Source organism: Protopterus annectens, chromosome 4.part0 (assembly GCF_019279795.1).
Source record: "Protopterus annectens isolate FY-2018-M chromosome 4.part0, PAN1.0, whole genome shotgun sequence".
Classification (NCBI taxonomy): domain Eukaryota; kingdom Metazoa; phylum Chordata; order Ceratodontiformes; family Protopteridae; genus Protopterus; species Protopterus annectens.
The window spans coordinates 1,619,382,024-1,619,401,062 of NC_056733.1; the positions used below are offsets into that span (position 1 = coordinate 1,619,382,024).

General features: G+C 39.7%; 1 protein-coding gene across 2 annotated transcripts in view; it reads right to left on the minus strand.

The window, feature by feature from the left end:
• TNIP1 (TNFAIP3 interacting protein 1) overlaps nt 1-19,039 on the minus strand; it is a 739,301-nt gene that overhangs the window by 601,303 nt on the left and 118,959 nt on the right. For both annotated transcript variants that reach the window (XM_044069404.1, XM_044069403.1), the window contains exon 3: nt 15,331-15,471. In XM_044069404.1, coding sequence (XP_043925339.1) covers nt 15,331-15,471 — 141 coding nt within the window. The remainder of the gene's footprint in view (nt 1-15,330; nt 15,472-19,039) is intronic.

Here is a 19,039-nt window from a genome sequence, read left to right on the forward strand (position 1 = left end):
AAAAATTTTCCACTACACCTATAAAAATTCTTATAGACTTATTATGAATATATATCACTATATTTGTTTTCCAAATGTATTGATTTGTTAATGTTTGCTTGCCATTGTTAACTGTGAAAACCCATTTTCAGATGAGACCCGGGGAGAAAACCTCCAGCAGATACATTTAATATACTCAAGACACAATTCGTTAAGAACATTGGGATACAAACATGTAAATATTCTGTAATATCACCATACAACAGGTATTTATTCTGTGGTATAAAACACTTGATATGCAAACAGTTCATGTGCAATACAAGTAACAACCAAACATTACTTCTAAGACATGGGCAAGGAGAGTCACAGTACAACTTCCTTACCAGCTTCAGTAAGAAACTGAGATCCCTCATAAAATCCTCCAAAGCTAGTTACGAAAATAAAATTGCCAAAGATTCCAAAGACAACCACAAGGCATTCTATAACTATGTCAAGAATCCAAATGGCAATGCTAGGATCTGCTCTGAGCTAAAACAGAATGGCATTAAATATACTGATCCCAAGGATATTGCCAATATCCTGGCAGATCAATTCAGTGCCAACTTCACCCCCCTAAATGGCCCATCTCAATACCGGAAGATTGCCAAATTCCGGTAATAACGGCCACAAAGGTAAAAAACGCACTCTCCAAAGCTAAGAATACAGCATCCATGGGACCAGATGACATCCCAGGCTGTGTACTACATGAACTACAATATCAACTGGCACCTCACCTAAGTGTTATGTTTAATCATAGCCTCACCTCAGGTTTCTTGCCCACTGAGTGGCGCAGAGCTACAGTTATCCCACTCCACAAGGAGGGATCCACCTTGGATCCTGGAAACTACGGTCCCATCAGTCTGACAAGCCTTATCTGCAAGGCCATGGAGCATATTATCATGGAACTTATAAACAAAGACACTGGCAACCTTCAAACACTGGAACCCACCCAGTTTGGGTTCGTGAAGGGCCGATCTTGTCTCCTGAACCTGATTGACTTCTTCGAATCAGTCTCCAGAGCCATGGACAAGGGTAAGGTGGTCCACACAGTCTATCTAGACCTTGCCAAGGCCTTTGACACCATCCCCAACTCTGGAATCATAGATAAACTTACTAAGCTGGGCAATAATCCCTACGTCACCCAATGGTTTGCTAACTGGCTTACTGACAGAACCCACACTGTAAAAGTAGCAGACTCCAAATCCAGCTCCAGACAAGTGACAAGTGGAGTACCTCAGGGTTCAGTCCTGGGACCGCTCTTGTTTGGCATCTACTTCTCTGAAGTACAGGCCAACACTAAGGGACTCTGGATAACAAAGACTGCAGATGACTGCAAACTGGGAGCCATTATTGAATCCCCAAATGATATGGAAACTCTACAAAAGGGCCTTACAGAAACAGATGCTTGGTGCCAGAGCCATGGGCTCAATGCTAAGAAATGTATAGTTATCCCTTTTGGGAAAAAAACATGTATCCATGAATTACCATATAGGTGGCAGTACACTAAACACAGAAAGTATGATAAGAGACTTAGGGCACAGGTGGACAGTGGTCTCACCTTCGATAACCACATTGCCACAACAGTCAGGATATCCTTCTATGTGGCACACCTCATCACTAAGGGCTTTTCATCCAGAAAAAAGGAGGTCATTGTCCCACTGTACTCATCCCTCATTAGACCCATTATAGAATACAACGCCCCATTTGGTATGTACCTCTCAAGACATCTGCAACAACTGGAAAGGCCACAGAAATACCTCACTAAAAGAATCACAGGCCTAAAGCAGATGCCCTACACTGACCGCCTTAAAAAACTCCAGCTATACTCTGTCGCATATCGTCTACTCAGTGGCGATCTCTGCTTAACATACAAGGTCATGTCAAACCCAGAGCTGTTGGACATGCTACACTTAAAGAAATCCCAATCCCTCAGAGCCACACGCTCCAGGGATCTAAACCTTGTCATCACAATAAACAAAACATGCTGGAGGGATAGGTTCCTGACCCAGAGACTCCCCAGACTCTGGAATAGATTGCCCATACATGTCAAGCAGAGTGCCTCTTTGACCCTCTTCAAAAGGAACCTTGACGATTGTATGGGAGAAAGGAAATTCACCCCGGGGATCACGTCAGTCGCCCTGCTAGACAGGGGTCAAGGGAAGTAAATAGTGTGGGAAGAAATAGTCAGGGAATTGTTATGGCTAGGCTTGTATAGGCCCTTGGGCTGATAGCCTACTACCAACCTATGAACCTATGAACAAAAGTTAGGAATTAGTAAATTTGAGGAAAGGAGTGTGAAACATTAGCTGCAAGATAGATAACTAATGTTACAACAGGGACAAAGGCACCATACAGCTAATGGGTGAAAGATAGTGGGGGTAAGAATACTATAGTACGTACTGACATAGAACTAAGTGTGGTGGATAGTATTTGATAGAGATGGATGAAGTGGAATGTTCAGAAAGAAACAAATGCAAAGTGAGGATTGTAACTGAGGAGAAGTGGTAGAAAGTTGTTTTTGTCTGTAGAAGGTGACAGAGGTTATAAAGGGATAGGGGGTTATTATCTGACAAAGGAAAATAGAGTTATCCAGATGAAAAACATGTGTACAACCACATGTGGTTTAGGTGTTGCTCAGTAAGGGCTTGAAGGGAAAAAGTTGCATGGTCTGTTTTAGGTATGTTGGAATAGTGTTCCAGACTTTAGATATGTAATTTCAGTACAGTAAGTCACCTGCTGTGTGACTTTGTTGTGGTTAATAAAACTTTACTAGCTGAATGAATGTCTCTACCTGGACAGTAGTGCTGCAGGGTATCTTTTACTGGTGGACATTGCTCTGGTGGATGTATAAGACTTTGTGAAGCAGTATGTTGTGAGTATGTTATATAGTGGGGCAGCACATTCAAGTTTACTTGTTTCCAGACAGTGCAGTGGCAAGTCCTCTATGTAAAAGTGGCATCAAATTTGGCTACTTTATTGTAACATATGGAAAGCTTAGCTTTAAGCATAATACTTAGCTTTGTAAGAACAGGTGAGGCATATAGGAGGGAGAGGAGAAGATGGGCAGATAGGCACATGCTAGTGTTTGCTTGGCATTGTCAGTCAGATAGTGCTTGCTTTGTATAGCAGGAGAAGAGTTTCTGGTGTGTGTTTTTTTAATGGCCTGCAATATGTATTGGTCAAATGTAATTGTCAATTAGGATAGTCAAAAGTTTTATTTGGGCTATGGTTTCAATTTTTCTGTTGTAGGAATAGGCTATTTCAAAAGACTGTTTTATTTTGGTATTGTTTAGTAGCAAACGGTTTAAGGTTTTTTTATGATTTAAAAGTAGATTTTTACATCTTTTCAGCCAAGTTTCAATAACAGTGAAAGAATTTGGGGTAATGTCCTGAAGTACTGACAGGGATAAGGCTGCACATGTAGAAGCTGAATTGTCAGCATACTGACTTATGCTAGCGAGGTGGATGGCAGTTCCTAGTTTGTCTACAGAAATGTTGATTAAGAGAAAGTCTAATATTGATCCCTGTGGGACTGTTTCCATTTGGCTGGTTGCTATCCATCAGTTGGACATCTATGGAACCATGATAGAGAGGAATGGGTGAAGCAAAGTTCATTATGAAAATGTTGATGGGATAGTGTGTCAAATGCTTTTGATAAATCTAGGAAGAATGAAGATACAGGGCTGCCAGCATTCCTATGTTGGTTTATGATATTGCTGAAGTTGAAGAGAGCAGTAGTACTACTATCATGGGGTCTAAATTACGGCGTTGAAATGTCGTAACAGCGAATACGAAAAGACCAACAAGTATTCAGCGAAATCCATTTCTGCAATTTGCTGAAAACTTGTCGGACAAACAAATACTTGACCTGCAATGCAATAAAACTAATTTTACCTAAAACAAACCCACCCATCTGGGGGGCTTCGCCTCCCACATCCCCCCCCCCAACTAAATATACCAACTCCGAGATCGCACTACAGTGGAGAAAGTTGGCCAACTACATCTTTGCCCTGTAAGAATTATGCAAATCGCAGAAATGGATTTTGCTGAATACGTGTCGGTCTTTTCGTATTTGCTGTTACATAGACCCCTATGGTGAGGTCTAAAGCCAAGTTAATGCATTATACAAAGTGCAAATGGATTCATTTTTCTAATATTCTTACAGAGGTGATAGGATGGCAAAAGATCAGCAGTTGGTACTGTACTGAAATTTTTCCAGATGGAGGGGACATATCTATTGGATATAGATTGGTCTAGCAGTATGGACACAGAAACACAGTGTCAGCTGCTATTTTTAGGTACTGTGCTGGAAGTTGGTTCACAGCCAGAGAGTTTGATTTCAGTTTCTGTAGAAATTATCTTTGAGTAGAAGTGAAGACTGGGAGAAAGGAGAATGAATGTGACTGATTAGGACAGTTTGGAGGGGGACAGAGACAGAAACAGAGGTGAATTATTATATTAATCAAAGATGTCACTGTCTGTATAAAGTAGGAGCTGAACTGAGATGGTACTAAGATAGTGCTGGTAGAAGTAGGAGGAGAGGGTGTGGTGGTTAGGCCAAGATTTGTTAGCTTGTTTAGTGATGATCATCATCCAGGAAAAAAAGAGGTCATTGTTCCCCTCTACTCAACACTCACTAGACCTATTATAGAGTACAACACCCCTTTTGGTATGTACCTCACAAGACATCTACAACAACTGGAAAGGCCGCAGAAATACCTCGCAAAGAGGATTACCGGCCTCAAACAGATGCCCTACGCGGACCATCTCAAAACACTCCAGCTTTACTCCATTGCATATCAGTTGATCTCTGCCTAACATACAAAGCTATGTCAAACTCAGATGTGCTGGGCATGCTCCACTTAAAGAAATCACAATCCCTCTGAGCTACATGCTCTAGGGACCTAAACCTTGTCACCACAATAAATAGAACATGCTGGAGGGACAGATTCCTGTTCCAGAGACTTCCCATACTCTGGAACAAACTATCTATCTATATCAAACAAAGCTCCTCATTAGCACTCTTCAAGAAAAATCTAAATGACTGGATGGGAAATAGGAAATTCACCCCGGGGATCACTTCTGTGGCTCTGCTCAACAGGGGCACAGGAAAATAATTTTCTTGGGTGGCAAAAGCCAGGTTACCTTTTTGGCTAGGCTTATATAGGCCTTAGGGCCAATAGCCTAGTACCTACCTATGATGATCAAAAACTGCTTGGGATTTGTTTGATGTTTACATTGGCGGTTGGTATAACAGGTTTGTTTATCCATTTTAATGCAGTCTTAGCAAGATTTCAGAGATACCTTAATCTATGAAATGTATTGTGTTTTAATTTTATGCAGGCTTTGTCTCTTTGTCTTCCTTTTTTAATTAGCCATGGTGCAGGGTTTGATTTGACTCTTTTTGTTTGTACAACAGCTAGGCTATTAAGGATATTTATAAAAGTTTCATTGAAGTGTGAAGCAGTGGCACCAAATGCTATGGATTTAAATATGCTTCACTTGTATTAGGTCTATATTAACAGAGATATCATTGTTAAATTTTGTTGTATTAAGTTTTAGATTATAAATTACATTTTCGGACTGGGTGCTGTAGTTTCTGACTACATAGGTTGGAAGGTGGTAGCTTATTGTGTTTGGCAGACGTCCAAATGTTTGAATTGAGTCTGGTTTGTTGGTAAGAATCCAATCTAAAGTTAAGAGTCTGTTGGACTTTTTACTTATTCTAATGGTGGAGGTGATTGGCTGTTTAATGCCATATAAAGTTAAGCAATTCAGAGGGAGTGTCATTGTAGAGATCTATGCTGATGTCTCCTAATAAAATATTTTAAGGGTGAATATGGTAAGGTATCTATTACAGGATATTTTCTGCTGTTGAAATGTTGTTACCAGATGCAATATATAAAGTGGATACAAAAAGTGTACAGACCCCTGTTTAAATGCCTGGTTTATGCAATATAAAAAAATGAGACCACAATAAAATCATTTTAAAACTTTTCCCACCTTTAATATGACCTATAACCTGTACAATTCAATTGAAAAACAAAGAAATATGTTAGGGGAAAAATATAAAAAATAAAAAATGTACAATAAGCTGTTTCCATTAGTGTGCACTCCCTTAAACTAATACTTTGTTGAAGCACCTTTTGATTTAATTACAGCATTCAGTCTTCTTGGGTAGGAGTCTATCAGTATGGCACATCTTGACCTGGCAATATTTGCCCACTCTTCCTTGCAAAAGTGCTCCAAATCTGTCAGATTGCAAGGGCATCTCTTGTCCACAGCCCTCTTCAGGTCACCACACAGATTTTCTATTGGATTTAGGTCTGGGCTCTGGCTGTGCCATTCCAAAACTTTAATTTTCTTCTGGTGAAGCCATTGTTTTGTTGATTTGGATCTATGCTTGGAGTCATTGTCATGTTGAAAGGTAAAATTTATCTTCATCTTCAGCTTTCTAGCAGATGCCTGAAGGTTTTGAGCCAAAAGTGACTGGTATTTAGAACTGTTCATAATTCCCTCCACCTTGACTAAAGCCCCAGTTCCAGCTGAAGAAAAGCAACCCCAAAACATGATACTGCCACCCCCATGCTTCACCATGGGGATGGTGTTCTTTTGGTGATGCGAAGTGCTGTTTTTGTGCCAAATGTACCTTTTGGAATTGTGGCCAAAATGTTTAACCATAGTCTCCATCAGACCATAACGCATTTTCCACATGCTTTTGGAAGACTTGATGTATTGTATTGCAAATTTTAGCTGGACCTGCATGTTTTTCTGTGTAAGAAAAGTCTTCCATCTTGCAACTCTACCCCACAGTCCAGACATATGGAGAATACGGGAGATTATTGTCGCATGTAGTACACAACCAGTACTTGCCAGAAATTCCTGCAGCTCCTTCAGTGTTCCTGTAGGCCTCTTGGCAGCCTCCCTGACCAGTTTTTGTTTAGTCTTTTCATCAATTTTGGAGGGACATTCAGTTATGTCCAATGTCACTGTTGTCCCATATTTTCTCCACTTTTTGATGACTGTCTTCCATGGTATACCCAATGCTGTGGAAATATTTTTGTACCCTTCTCCTGACTGATACTTTTTAACAATGAGATCCCTGTGATGCTTTGTAAGCTCTCTGTGAACTATGGCTTTTGCTGTAGCAGGCAACTGAGTAAATGTCAGGATAATCCTACTAGGACAGCTGAACTTTATTTGGGGTTAATCAGTTTCTTTAACTGATTGCAGGTGTGTACCCAAGAAGACTGAATGCTGCAAGTAAATCAGAAGGTGCTTCAACAAAGGATTAGTGTAAGGGTGTGAACACTTATGCAACCAGCTTATTGTTTGTTTTTTATTTTTTATATTTTTCCCCTAACAGATTTGTTTGTTTTTCAACTGAATTGTACAGATTATAGGTCACATTAAAGGTGGGAAAAGTTTTGAAATGATTTATTTTGGTCTCGTTTTTTTTATATCAGAAAAACCTGGCATTTTAACAGGGGTGTGTACACTTTTTATATCCACTGTACAGCTGAGATACACAGAGACTTTCTAGAGTAAATTTTGAGGAGTGATGTTTCATTTTGTTAAATGTTGTGATCTCTATGGGGACCGGGATTATTTCTAACCAGATTTTGTACATGTTGGCAACACCACCAGCATGTCTGCTTTAACTGTTGAACCGGAGTATATTAAACCCAGGATGATGACTTCATTACCTAGTATATCTTTCTTTAACCAGATTTCAGTAGTAACTAGTATATCAGGGGGAGTAAGTAGCTAGATATGCAAAAATGTCTTGAATTTTGTAACGTGTCTGGGAATAAGAGTTTAGATTCAGAAGTAGATGGGAAAGTAGATCTGGAAGCATTTGTAGCTATGTTGGCTGGGTTAAGTGGTTTTCTGTTTAGTGGGGCCAGTGTTGGGATGAATGCCCCCACTGTGTTTCTGAGTGGAATTATTGTATACAAAAGGGTAGAGTCATTTACGCTGTAGTTTTGGTTTTACTGTAATTTTAGCTGGTAAGGACTTTAACTTGATATATCAGTAGCTGAAGTAGTCAGAGAAAGCAGAATTGTAGAGGTAAGGTGATATGCTGGGAGAGATCTGAGGTGACTTATGGTAGGGGTAATAATAATCGGTAAGAGAGGTGTAGCTAGTGATGTGGGTAAGTGCAGTGACTACACAAAGTAGAAACATACTGCTTAAAAGCATGGCCTGTAGTGGTGATAACCGAAACACAAGACGAGAGGGATGAATGATGGAGGGAGTTATGCTAAATGTTTGCTTACAGGTACTGTCAGGAAGAGGGCTCAGAAGGAGCTGATAAAGTACAGAGGCAGCATGGGAGGGAGAAAGTATGCTTTGAATGGTGTTAAACATTAGACGGAAGTTAGGAATAGGGGAAAAGAAGGAACAATAATTCTATGATACCAGTAAAGTAGTTTGGGGAGATATAGGGACTGTTTGTCACAAGTGATACACGGAAACTGGTAGTGTAATGCTTGTAAGGTGAGGCAGATGGAAATTCGGGGTAGGTTAAAGGAGAGCAGCACGGCTTAACCAATCTGGGAGGCATTTACTGCAAAAAAAAAGCAATCAGTTTGTAACTGGTGCTCAGCCACTAGCATTGGAGCATAAATGCAATGGGTTTTGTTTCAGGTATTGAAAATACAGACCAAGGAGCTAGAGATAGGAAGTAACTAGTGTAGACAGTGTACTGTAATGGTTATGCAAATGGACAGTGACAATTAGGTTAGCATTCCATACAGTGTAGGGACTAGTCCTTTGGGAGAATGTCACAGCACACAGCAGGAAATTATCTTCAAGATGCTACATTAATATACAACTATGCTCTTCATGTTAAACTTCCTACTACTAAGGCCTTTTCACTGTTCAACACACTCATAAAATACATTGAAATGTTATATCACATGACACACACTCGAGGAAGGGCTAGCCATCCAGTGGTGTAAACCTTGGCTCTACATGACTGTCACCCCAACACCCTAGCCCAAAGGTTCCTGGAATTCATCAACTCAAATGCGATGGAACAACTAGTCACCTCCCCCACAAGGGGAAATAATATACTTGATCTGATCATCACAAACATGGGGACAAAATGCTCAACACCAGAAGTATACCACTCACTAGTGAGATCAGACCATAAACTAATAACCCTAGATATTCATATCCCACCTTCACCCCCAGCACAAAAGACCACAGTGAGAAACTTCTCAAAAGCTGACTTTACACTCCTTAGGACTGAAATGGTATCCTTCAAGCCCCCTGGGCCAGTGGAAACCACATCCCACACTGCTGAATCCTTCACAAATGCTTTCTACGGGCATCTCCAAGAATGCATGGATCATGCAATCCCAAATAAAACCAAGACCCTTTCCACCAAAGGCAGGCATCCTATCTGGTGGACCCCAGCCATAAACAAACTTTATAACAAGAGAAGGAAGCTACTGCAAGACAGAGCAAAATCCCATAAAGGGAAGGCATCCCTGATTAGCACTAGCAAAAAACTAAGTTCGCTAATAAAATCATCAAAGGCCAACTTCGAGAGAAAAATCGCTAAGGACACTAAAGATAATCACAAGGCCTTCTTCAGTTATGTTAGAAACCTGGGCGGAAACCCTCAGATATGCGCAGAGTTAGTTCATAACGGCAAAAAATACACTGAACCCACAGATATTGCCAACATACTGGCAGACAGGTTCAGTGCAAATTTCTCCCCTCACTCTCCCCCAAAAGATGAAATAAATATCTCAGCTGAATGCAACCTTCCTGAAATCTCAAATGTCCAGGTGAGAGCTGCCCTCAGCAAAGCTAAAAATACAGCGTCCATGGGACATGACGGTGTCCCGGGTTGCGTGCTACATGAACTCCTAGAGGAGCTAAACCCGCACATAAGAACGCTGTTTAATCTTAGCCTTGCTACAGGATATGTCCCTGAACACTGGCGTACAGCTACAGTGGTCCCACTCCACAAAGGTGGCACCTCTACAGACCCTGGAAACTACCGCCCCATAAGCTTGACCAGCCTGGTCTGCAAAGCTATGGAAAGGATCATTATGGAACTCATAAACAAAGACATCGGGGACCTACAGACAATTGACCCTACCCAGTTCGGCTTTGTAAAAGGCAGATCCTGTCTTTTAAACCTGGTAGACTTTTTTGAAACAGTCACTAGAGCCATCGATGAAGGCAAAGCAGTTCATACAGCCTACCTGGATCTCGCAAAAGCCTTTGACACAATATCCCACTCAGGCATCACAGATAAGCTCAACAGCTTAAATGTAAACCGGTTTGTCACAAGATGGGTTGCAAACTGGCTAAAGGACAGAACCCACAAAGTCAGAATAGCAGGAGCTATGTCAGACTCTAAGCCAGTCACAAGTGGAGTCCCACAGGGCTCTGTCTTGGGACCCCTCTTGTTCGACATTTATTTCTCAGATGTGCAGGCAAACATAGGGGGGTTGTGGCTGACAAAGTTCGCAGACGACTGCAAACTAGGCGCCATAGTCGACACACCAGCTGACACATGCATCCTCCAGAAGGGCCTCACAGAAACAGACGACTGGTGCCAGAGTCATGGCCTTAAACTAAATGCCAAAAAATGTATAGTCATCCCCTTTGGAAAAAACAAAGTACCCACAAATTACCACATAGGTGGTAATCCACTAAGTACAGAAAAAGTAATCAGAGACCTGGGGACCCAAGTTGACAGTGACCTCTCATTTGACACCCGCATCGCCAAAGTGGTTAGAAAGACCTTCTACCTTGCCCACCTTATCATGAAGGGATTCACATCCAGATCAAAGGATGTCATTGTACCCTTATATTCCTCCCTTATCAGGCCTATGATTGAGTACAATGCCCCATTTGGTATGTACCTCACCCGGCACCTGCAGCAGCTGGAGAGACCCCAAAAGTACCTTACCAAGAGGATCAAGGGTCTCCAGCATATGTCATATGCTGCCAGACTGAAAAAGCTCCAGCTCTATTCAGTAGCATACCGCCTGCTCAGAGGTGATCTGTGCCTTACGTACAAGGCCATGTCCAATTCAGAATTAATGGACATGCTCCACCTCAAAAAATCCAAATCCATCAGAGCCACGAGAGCTAAAGATCTAAATCTCAGCACAAATATGAATAGGACATGCTGGAAGGACAGATTCATAACCCAGAGGCTTCCCGCACTCTGGAACAGGATACCTGTCCATGTTAGGCAGAGCCCCTCACTGACTCTCTTCAAGAGAAATCTGGACGAATGGATGGGTGATCGTAGGTTTACCCCGGGGGTCATCTCTGTGTCATTGCTAGATAGAGGCACAGTAAACTAAATTTAATTTAAATTGTACACTTTTGTATCATTACATGGGGTGGCGAAAGCCACATACGCTTTGGCTAGGCTTATAAATGCCCTAGGGCAGATAGCCTAGTACTATACTAGGAAACTATGAAACTAAGTGACACCCTGACCCCACGTGAAAAATGGGAAAAAGGGGATGTGGATGGATGGATGAATGAATATCACATGACACACACCTGCCCTGTGGAGGAAGGTGGTGAACGAATGAATGTGGAAACCTAACTGAAGGGAGATTTAAGAATCCATTCTAATACAGTTTCATGTGTTCAAATGGAGAATGAAGTGTAAATTTGGCCACAATTCAACATGAACACGAAGCTTAGGCTGCTTCGGTACTTGACCTTGGAGGCCCTTTACTGTAGAGGCCATGACACTCAAATTGTGCCTCCCAGTCAAGCAAAAAGCCTAATGAATTTGCTAACTATGCCACATGGTACCTGTGTGGAGGCGAAATAACCCTCTTTAAAATGATGGCACTGAAAAATCCAGTATTTATGTTCTGATAATTAGAAAAGTCTAAGGGAACAGTCAGTCAGGACAACATTTAAGTGAACATCCATTTCATCAACCACTTACCTTTTAACATAATGAGTACCAGGAAAAGCTCATAATAGCAAACCCTTAATATTTAGCAGCAGCCAACATTTGTATCACTAAAGCTAATGAAGGTATTTTTTAATAACTTAAGCTTTTCTACTTGAGGTGATACAAAACGCTAACAGCTGTCAACAGAGGTACTGCTGCAAAAGCTGTAGTGATGGCTCATATGTTTTTAACTGAACTGCTCACAATCAAGCCAAATGCCACTGACACCTGCAAAACCTTTGAGTAAATTCCCCAAAGTGAAATAACCTTTTATATACTTTAACTATATTTCTGATCTTTTCTGTAGTCCTACATTAATTTTTATCTTATTTAATTTATTTTATTTTACATTTATTTTTCAGGCAAGTCCAACTAGACACATGCCATTTTCAGCGGAGGCTCGGGGAGAAAAAAATCCACATGAAACAAAAGAACAGAGGTAACATATATTAGTGGATTACATACAGTTATTTTACATACAGGCAGTTTACATACAGTTAGTATTTAGTCTTTTTGGCTAGTATCTTTGCAAGATCAGATTGTACACATTCTACCATACTAACATTTATAATTAATACTTTAGTATAAGAATCATAACATTACACCATATTTATCATATGAATAAGCAGTACAACAACATTAGAGTTTTTTTTACAACATAATGTCTTTCGTACGCAATAGCCGAAGAAAATAAGTGGTTAAGTTTATTCTGAATGTCCTTGGCTTTTAAATCCAGCAGTTTGAGTGGTGTTAGTACGTTAGGGCCTATGTAATAGATAGGACTAGTGGTTGTGGTTAGTTCAGATCAGGCTAGTGGTGATAGGAGAGGGATTAGTCAGGGGCAGAATAAGGGCACAGCCATTTGTTTAATAGGTGTTTTTTAGGGTTGATTTAAAGTGGACAATAGATGTAATGTTTTCTGGTAAAGCATTCCAGATTTTTGCAATACAATTTGAGAAGAGGGAGTCCCTGCTTTTTTTTTGCTTATGCTGATTTTTATATGGTGTTTGTTAGTGGATCTTAATGTTCTATTGATGGGTACAGGGTTGAACTAAGGTTTGTAGGGGAGGTATTTTTTTCAGGCTCATATAGTACTTTGTCGGCCACAGTTAGCTGGTTGTAATGAAGGATGGGTGGGAGCTCAAGCCAGTTGAGTTGTTTGAGGACATCACAGTGGTGGGCTCTAGCTGATAAGTTTGAAGCAAATCTAGCAATTTTGTTATAGCAGGATTCAAGTTTTGCAAGCTCAGATTTCTTTAGGTTTGTGAGTATGGAGGCTGTACATTGGAGAGTGGAGACTAGGTGGGATTGGGCCCAAAGTCAGCTTTAGTATTTTTGGTGAAGTACTGTTTGTTTCTATATTCTTCTTCTCCTTTCGGCTTTTCCCGGTTAGGGGTCGCCACAGCGGATCATCTGTCCGCACACAGGATTGGCAGTGAAGTTTTACAGTGTCGAGTTGCCAGCCCGGCGCCCAACCTTCCATAGAAGGCACACACACACTCACACCTAGGGCCAATTTAGAGTGTCCAATCCACCTACTGCATGTCTTTGGGATGTGGGAGGAAACCGGAGCACCCGGAGAAAACCCACGCGACCACAGGGAGGACATGCAAACTCCGCACAGAAGGCACCCCAGCCAAGGATCGAACCGGAGAACCTCTTGCTGTGAGGCGACAACGCTAACCGCTGCACCACCGTGGCCGCCCACTGTTTGTTTCTATATAGGGTTCCTAATTATTTTGTGTACTTTTTTAACTATTTGTGAAATATGAATGCCGAATTTTAAACTGCTGTAAATTTCAACACTAAGAGTTTGGTGTGTGGAGTTGGGGAGATAATGGTGTTGTTTAGTGACATAATGTTAAAGTTATTAGAGGTTAAGGTTGTTTTAATGGGTTGGAATGTCATAAGTTTTGTTTTTTTGGGATTTAAAATTAGTTGCACATTAGTAAGCCATGTTTTAACTGCTAGGAAGGATTGCTGAGTAAAGTTATGCAGTTCTTGTATTGTGGGAGCGACACATATTACTGTTGAATCATCTGCATATTGGATGAGAGAGGATAGTGGGGTTGAAGTGTGCAGGTTATTAGTAAATATGGAAAAGAGTAATTGAGCCTTGGGAGACACCCACTGTCACTGGTAGTAGGGGGGGGGGGTAAAGTCTGTTGCCAAGACATTGCTTGTTAACAACCAGTCAGGCAGTCCTGGAACCAGGCAAGAGTATTGTGGCAAAAGTTTAGTTTGGAAAGTACATTTAGTAGTTTGCTATGGGAAACCACATCAAAGGCTTTTGATAGGTCAAGGAAGATGGAGAATACGTAGTTGTTATTATTCCTATGATAGTTGACAGTATTGATAAATGCCTTTAGAGCCATAGATGTACTGTGAAATGCATGGTAGTCATGGTGTGCGTTGGTTAGTAGTTTGTGGGTATGCAGGTAATTAGAGAACTGTATGTGAATGACCCTCTCTAGAATTTTGGATAGGGGTGACAATATTGCAATGGGTCGGTAGTTGGTGAGTTCTGTTGATGAGCCTCCCTTATGGAGAGGTATAATGTGTGAAATTTTCCAAATGGCAGGGACATTATGGTCAGCTATGGATCTGTTGATAAGAACTGATACTGGGTAGGCTATACTTTCTGCTGTTAGTTTTAGGAACTCAGCAGGCAGGTTATCTGCAGCTACCGTGGTGGGCTTTATCTTCTTAAGTAGTTTTTTGATTGTCTATGTAGGTACGGGTTGCAGGGAGAAGACGGATTTGGTAATGGGAGAGATGGAGGTAGGGGGAGTTAACTATGGGGGTTTGGTTGATGGTTAAAGCTAGTATTGTTTCAGTAAAATATTTATTGAATAGGATAGCCGTATTGTCAGAGTTATTAGCAGTATTAGGAGGAGGTGTCCTGACTTTGCCTGGCTGAAGTATGTTATTTATAGCTGAAAAGAATTTTTGAAGATTATTACGATGCTTTGTATCTCGGTGTAGTAATTTATTTTGTCTTTTTTAATTTGCTTCTTTGCTTTATTTCTAAGTTCCTGGTAGTACAGTAGGGTGGGATTGGGACTTTGTTTTTCTAAAAAATGTACAAAATGCTTTGTTTTGCTAAAAAATGTAGAAAATGCTAACAAAATCATTAAGTACTTATTATTTATAATTCTGATCTGTCATATTTGATGACTAAAACACAGAAAGAATGAAAACAGAATGTTCTCACACAGCCAACCAAAAATTATATGAACTAAATAATCTCTGTCAACTGTATCTCATTAAGATAGCAACGAGCATTGCCAAATGCAGTTCAGCAGCTAAAGATAACCTTACAAAGATGGCTGCTAGACAGTATCAGCAGTTTTATTTACCTTGCACATCAGTTTGCTCTGATTCACTTCTGTCTGCAGATGGCAGCTTTAAACCCCTCAGTGCTTCATTATCCTTTGTCAGTTCTACTACTCTGAGTCTCAGCTTTAAAGCCTCTGCTTTAGACACATCAAGCAAATGCCCTGTAATGTATAAACCACATGTATATTACAAAAAAAGTAATGCCATCATCTGTCATTAGATTACAATTAAAGGTCACCTTGTAGATGCATTTGGCAATTATACATTTCAGCAGACAGTTACTAACAATATGGCAAGTTACTACACAGTAAAAGTATTTTCCATTTGCAAATAATCATATTTAAAGATATCAGTCTTGAGCAGTAAATACAATGCGCAACAGCTACTTCTGCTAATTCTCTGCTGTTTTTTTCCAGTACTGCTCTGTTTCCCTATCTAAACAGTGGATAATATTGCAAAAAAGTTACATACTTACTGTATACGCACGCACACATCTACATATCTACATATATATATATATATATATATATATATATATATGTATATATATATATATATATATATATATATATATATATACATTGTGTGTGTGTGTGTGAAGTAAAACCTTCCATCAAAACAATGTAATAGCAAATTGACAATCACAGATGGAAAAAAAATAAAAAAAAATCTTTTGCAGGGGAGAAGCCCCCCTGAAATCTCCACACCCCCTGCTAATCATATGTATCAACTCTGAGAGGGTACTACAGCAGGAAAAGAGCATATTCCTGATTCCCCCTGATTCACAATATGGGCAGTAAAAAAGTCAGTGCATTTCAATTAGTTGATTTTACATCAGCTGTACATTTCAACAAACAGATTTGCTGGCAAATGGTTCGACAACCATATTAGTATACAACAGTTTGTGGTATACACATATAAATTAAGCAAAAATGATGAGAAAAACTGCTTGATTTTCAAATCAATGAAAAAATACACACACACACACACACACACACACACACACACACACACACACACACATATAAAACTTTATTTTTTTGCAGGGGGCGCAACAAACCCCTTTGCAACCCACACACCCCCTACTAATTACATATACAAACTCAGAGATCACACTAGGATGGGGAAAGGGCAAATTCCCTGCTCCCCACTGTAGCAAAAATCTTGCGAGGAAAAAAAAAGCTGACAATGTGATCAGCTGATTTTTGATCAGGTATGCTGGCTTTTTTTTTAATTTACAACAATTTAACAATTAGATCAACTGAATGATGACAGTATTACTGTTTGAAAGGTAAAGGTGCTGAATACAAGATGCAGGCAAAAACCCAAACATTCACAAAACCAAAAACTTTCTAAAAAAATAAAGATCACAGAAAGAAAAAAAATCTTTTTACATTATTGAAACTAAAACTCTTCCTTAATACCAAGATCTAATTTGTCTCAACCGTGGTAGTACTATGGAAAAGAGTAGAGAGAGGGACAGGGTTAGGGATATGGCTATCTCATATTACTAAAGTGGGCATGGGGACATTGCCTCCTGTACCACCTTAATAATGCATGCTAACCTTAACCCTACACCTTACTTTAGAAAGAACATTTCCCCTAACACTACCAGAAAGAAAGACAGCTCGGATACACCATGCATCTCTCCCCTTACCTAACTCTAACCCTAACCCACAAATAAATTAAAACACCCCCAACCCCTAATACAAAACCACTAAACTATTTCAACAACAAAAACATTAGGTAACACAGACATTCAGTAAAATTTACTTTCAGCAAAATGTTCTACCCCTTTACATCTTTCAACTGTATGTTCAATAAAGCGTACACAGACACTCTTTGTATACATGCACACACTCTACTGCCTTGTACAGATTGTCAGTATGGTTAACTCTGCTTTATGATTATTTGCTATCATTGTACTACATTTTTGTTAAATGTAACTTTCTGAAAATTTTTATTAACTTAGTGCAGCTTTTCTCCCAAGGCCTCCAATAAAAATGGTTTATTCCATGATAGGGTCCCCTTAGCACAATAAAATAAATCTGAAGATTTTATCCAGTAAAATACATCATCTCAAATATTGTTTTTCATCAACTGCGGTGGTGGTGCTGCGGTAGCGTTGTCGTCTCACAGCAAGATGTTGTGCCGTTCGATTCTCAGCTAGAGCTTCTTCTGTGTGGAGACATGCGTGAATGGGCGTACCTTTGTTGAAAATTGTGCGTCAGAGCTGGCAAACTCGGCACATAAAAAATCTACTGCCAATAATTAGCGGGCCGGAGTTCCGCTATGACGACCCCTAACCGGGAAAAGCCGAAAGACACAAACAAACTCATTTCAACAATAACAACCTCATACCAGCTGGCACTGTATGTCAGTGTTTCCTATGCAAAACCAAGATGGTCTCCCTGTCCTCGGACACAGGCCATACTCGGCATGCTTATGAAGAAAACAGGGAAAGGAAGAGTGAGAAAAAAAAACTTGCAGGAAAAAAAATGAAATTTGTTCAGAATACTACAAAATATGCCCTGAACAGGCAGAATGCAGCATATCCAAGAATGAATGCTTTGCAGCACAGCTAGAGTAGTGTCCATTCTCCAACTAAAACACACAAATGAGCTACTCAAATTCTGTAAGGCCGGTTCCACTTCTCAGACAACTTGAATAACTTTCTGGACAAGGGGTAATGGCCAACACCAAAATGTAGTCTGCTGCACTATTTCTTCAACTACTTCTCTGAAACAAGTGCTGTAATTACTACACTATCCACATAAACAAAAATGAAACTTGTAAATCAGAAAAGCAATGTATATGGTATATAAAAATAAAATTTGGTAGAATGGTCAGTAAAAAAAAAAAAACAGAAATGAAATGAGAGCAAATATTAAAATGATGCCAAAATACATTGAATGTGAAAGAAATGGGACTTTCTGTCTTCCAACCCAAAATATGCAAAAAATGTACAACTGAATCAGTCTGTGCAATTTTCAGTTTTCACAGCTTCTGATCTCCATACTGGTGTTGTGTCTAGAGACTGCTCATGGATGTTTACCTTTTGTGTCTGCGTTCCTTTTTGTAAGGGCATGTTTTCAGTGTTCCTTCTATCCTCCTTTTCCACAATGTAACAACAAAATATCTGAATTAGAGTTCAACAATTTCCAGTCAAGAAATTTTATTCTACTGGTGCCTTAGCACAACAGAGAAGTACATAAAAACCAAAACAAATATCTCACATGTACGTAATGCAGGAAATTCATCATAAATTAAAAACAACAGATGCTAACTAAGAAAAGTATTCAAATTACAACTACAATTCAAACTATTAGGTATCAAAGTATTAATGTAACTACACTATCATGTTTTAAAATTTTCATTTTTTCCTTAGAATTGCATTTTATTTTCTCTAAATCAGATACTCTCAAGCCCTCTGACTTGTAGTATTTTGATAAAATTAACAACAAAAAAGTGGATATAGTTTGAAATTATAAGTTATTTATGTTGCTATAAGGTGCCTCTGCAAAACACTTTATATGAGTGAAACTAAGAGTTTGTCTACCAGTATTAAAGAACAACTTAGAAACGTGTGTGTGTTAGAGTCATTTGGTAGCCCATTCTATTAACTTCATAGTGCTAATTTACTTGAATTGAAAGTACCTGTTTTAGAACAGCTTTTACTAAAGGTAGAGCATCCATGGGCCAATGGGCTGATGAAAACAGCAAAGAAAA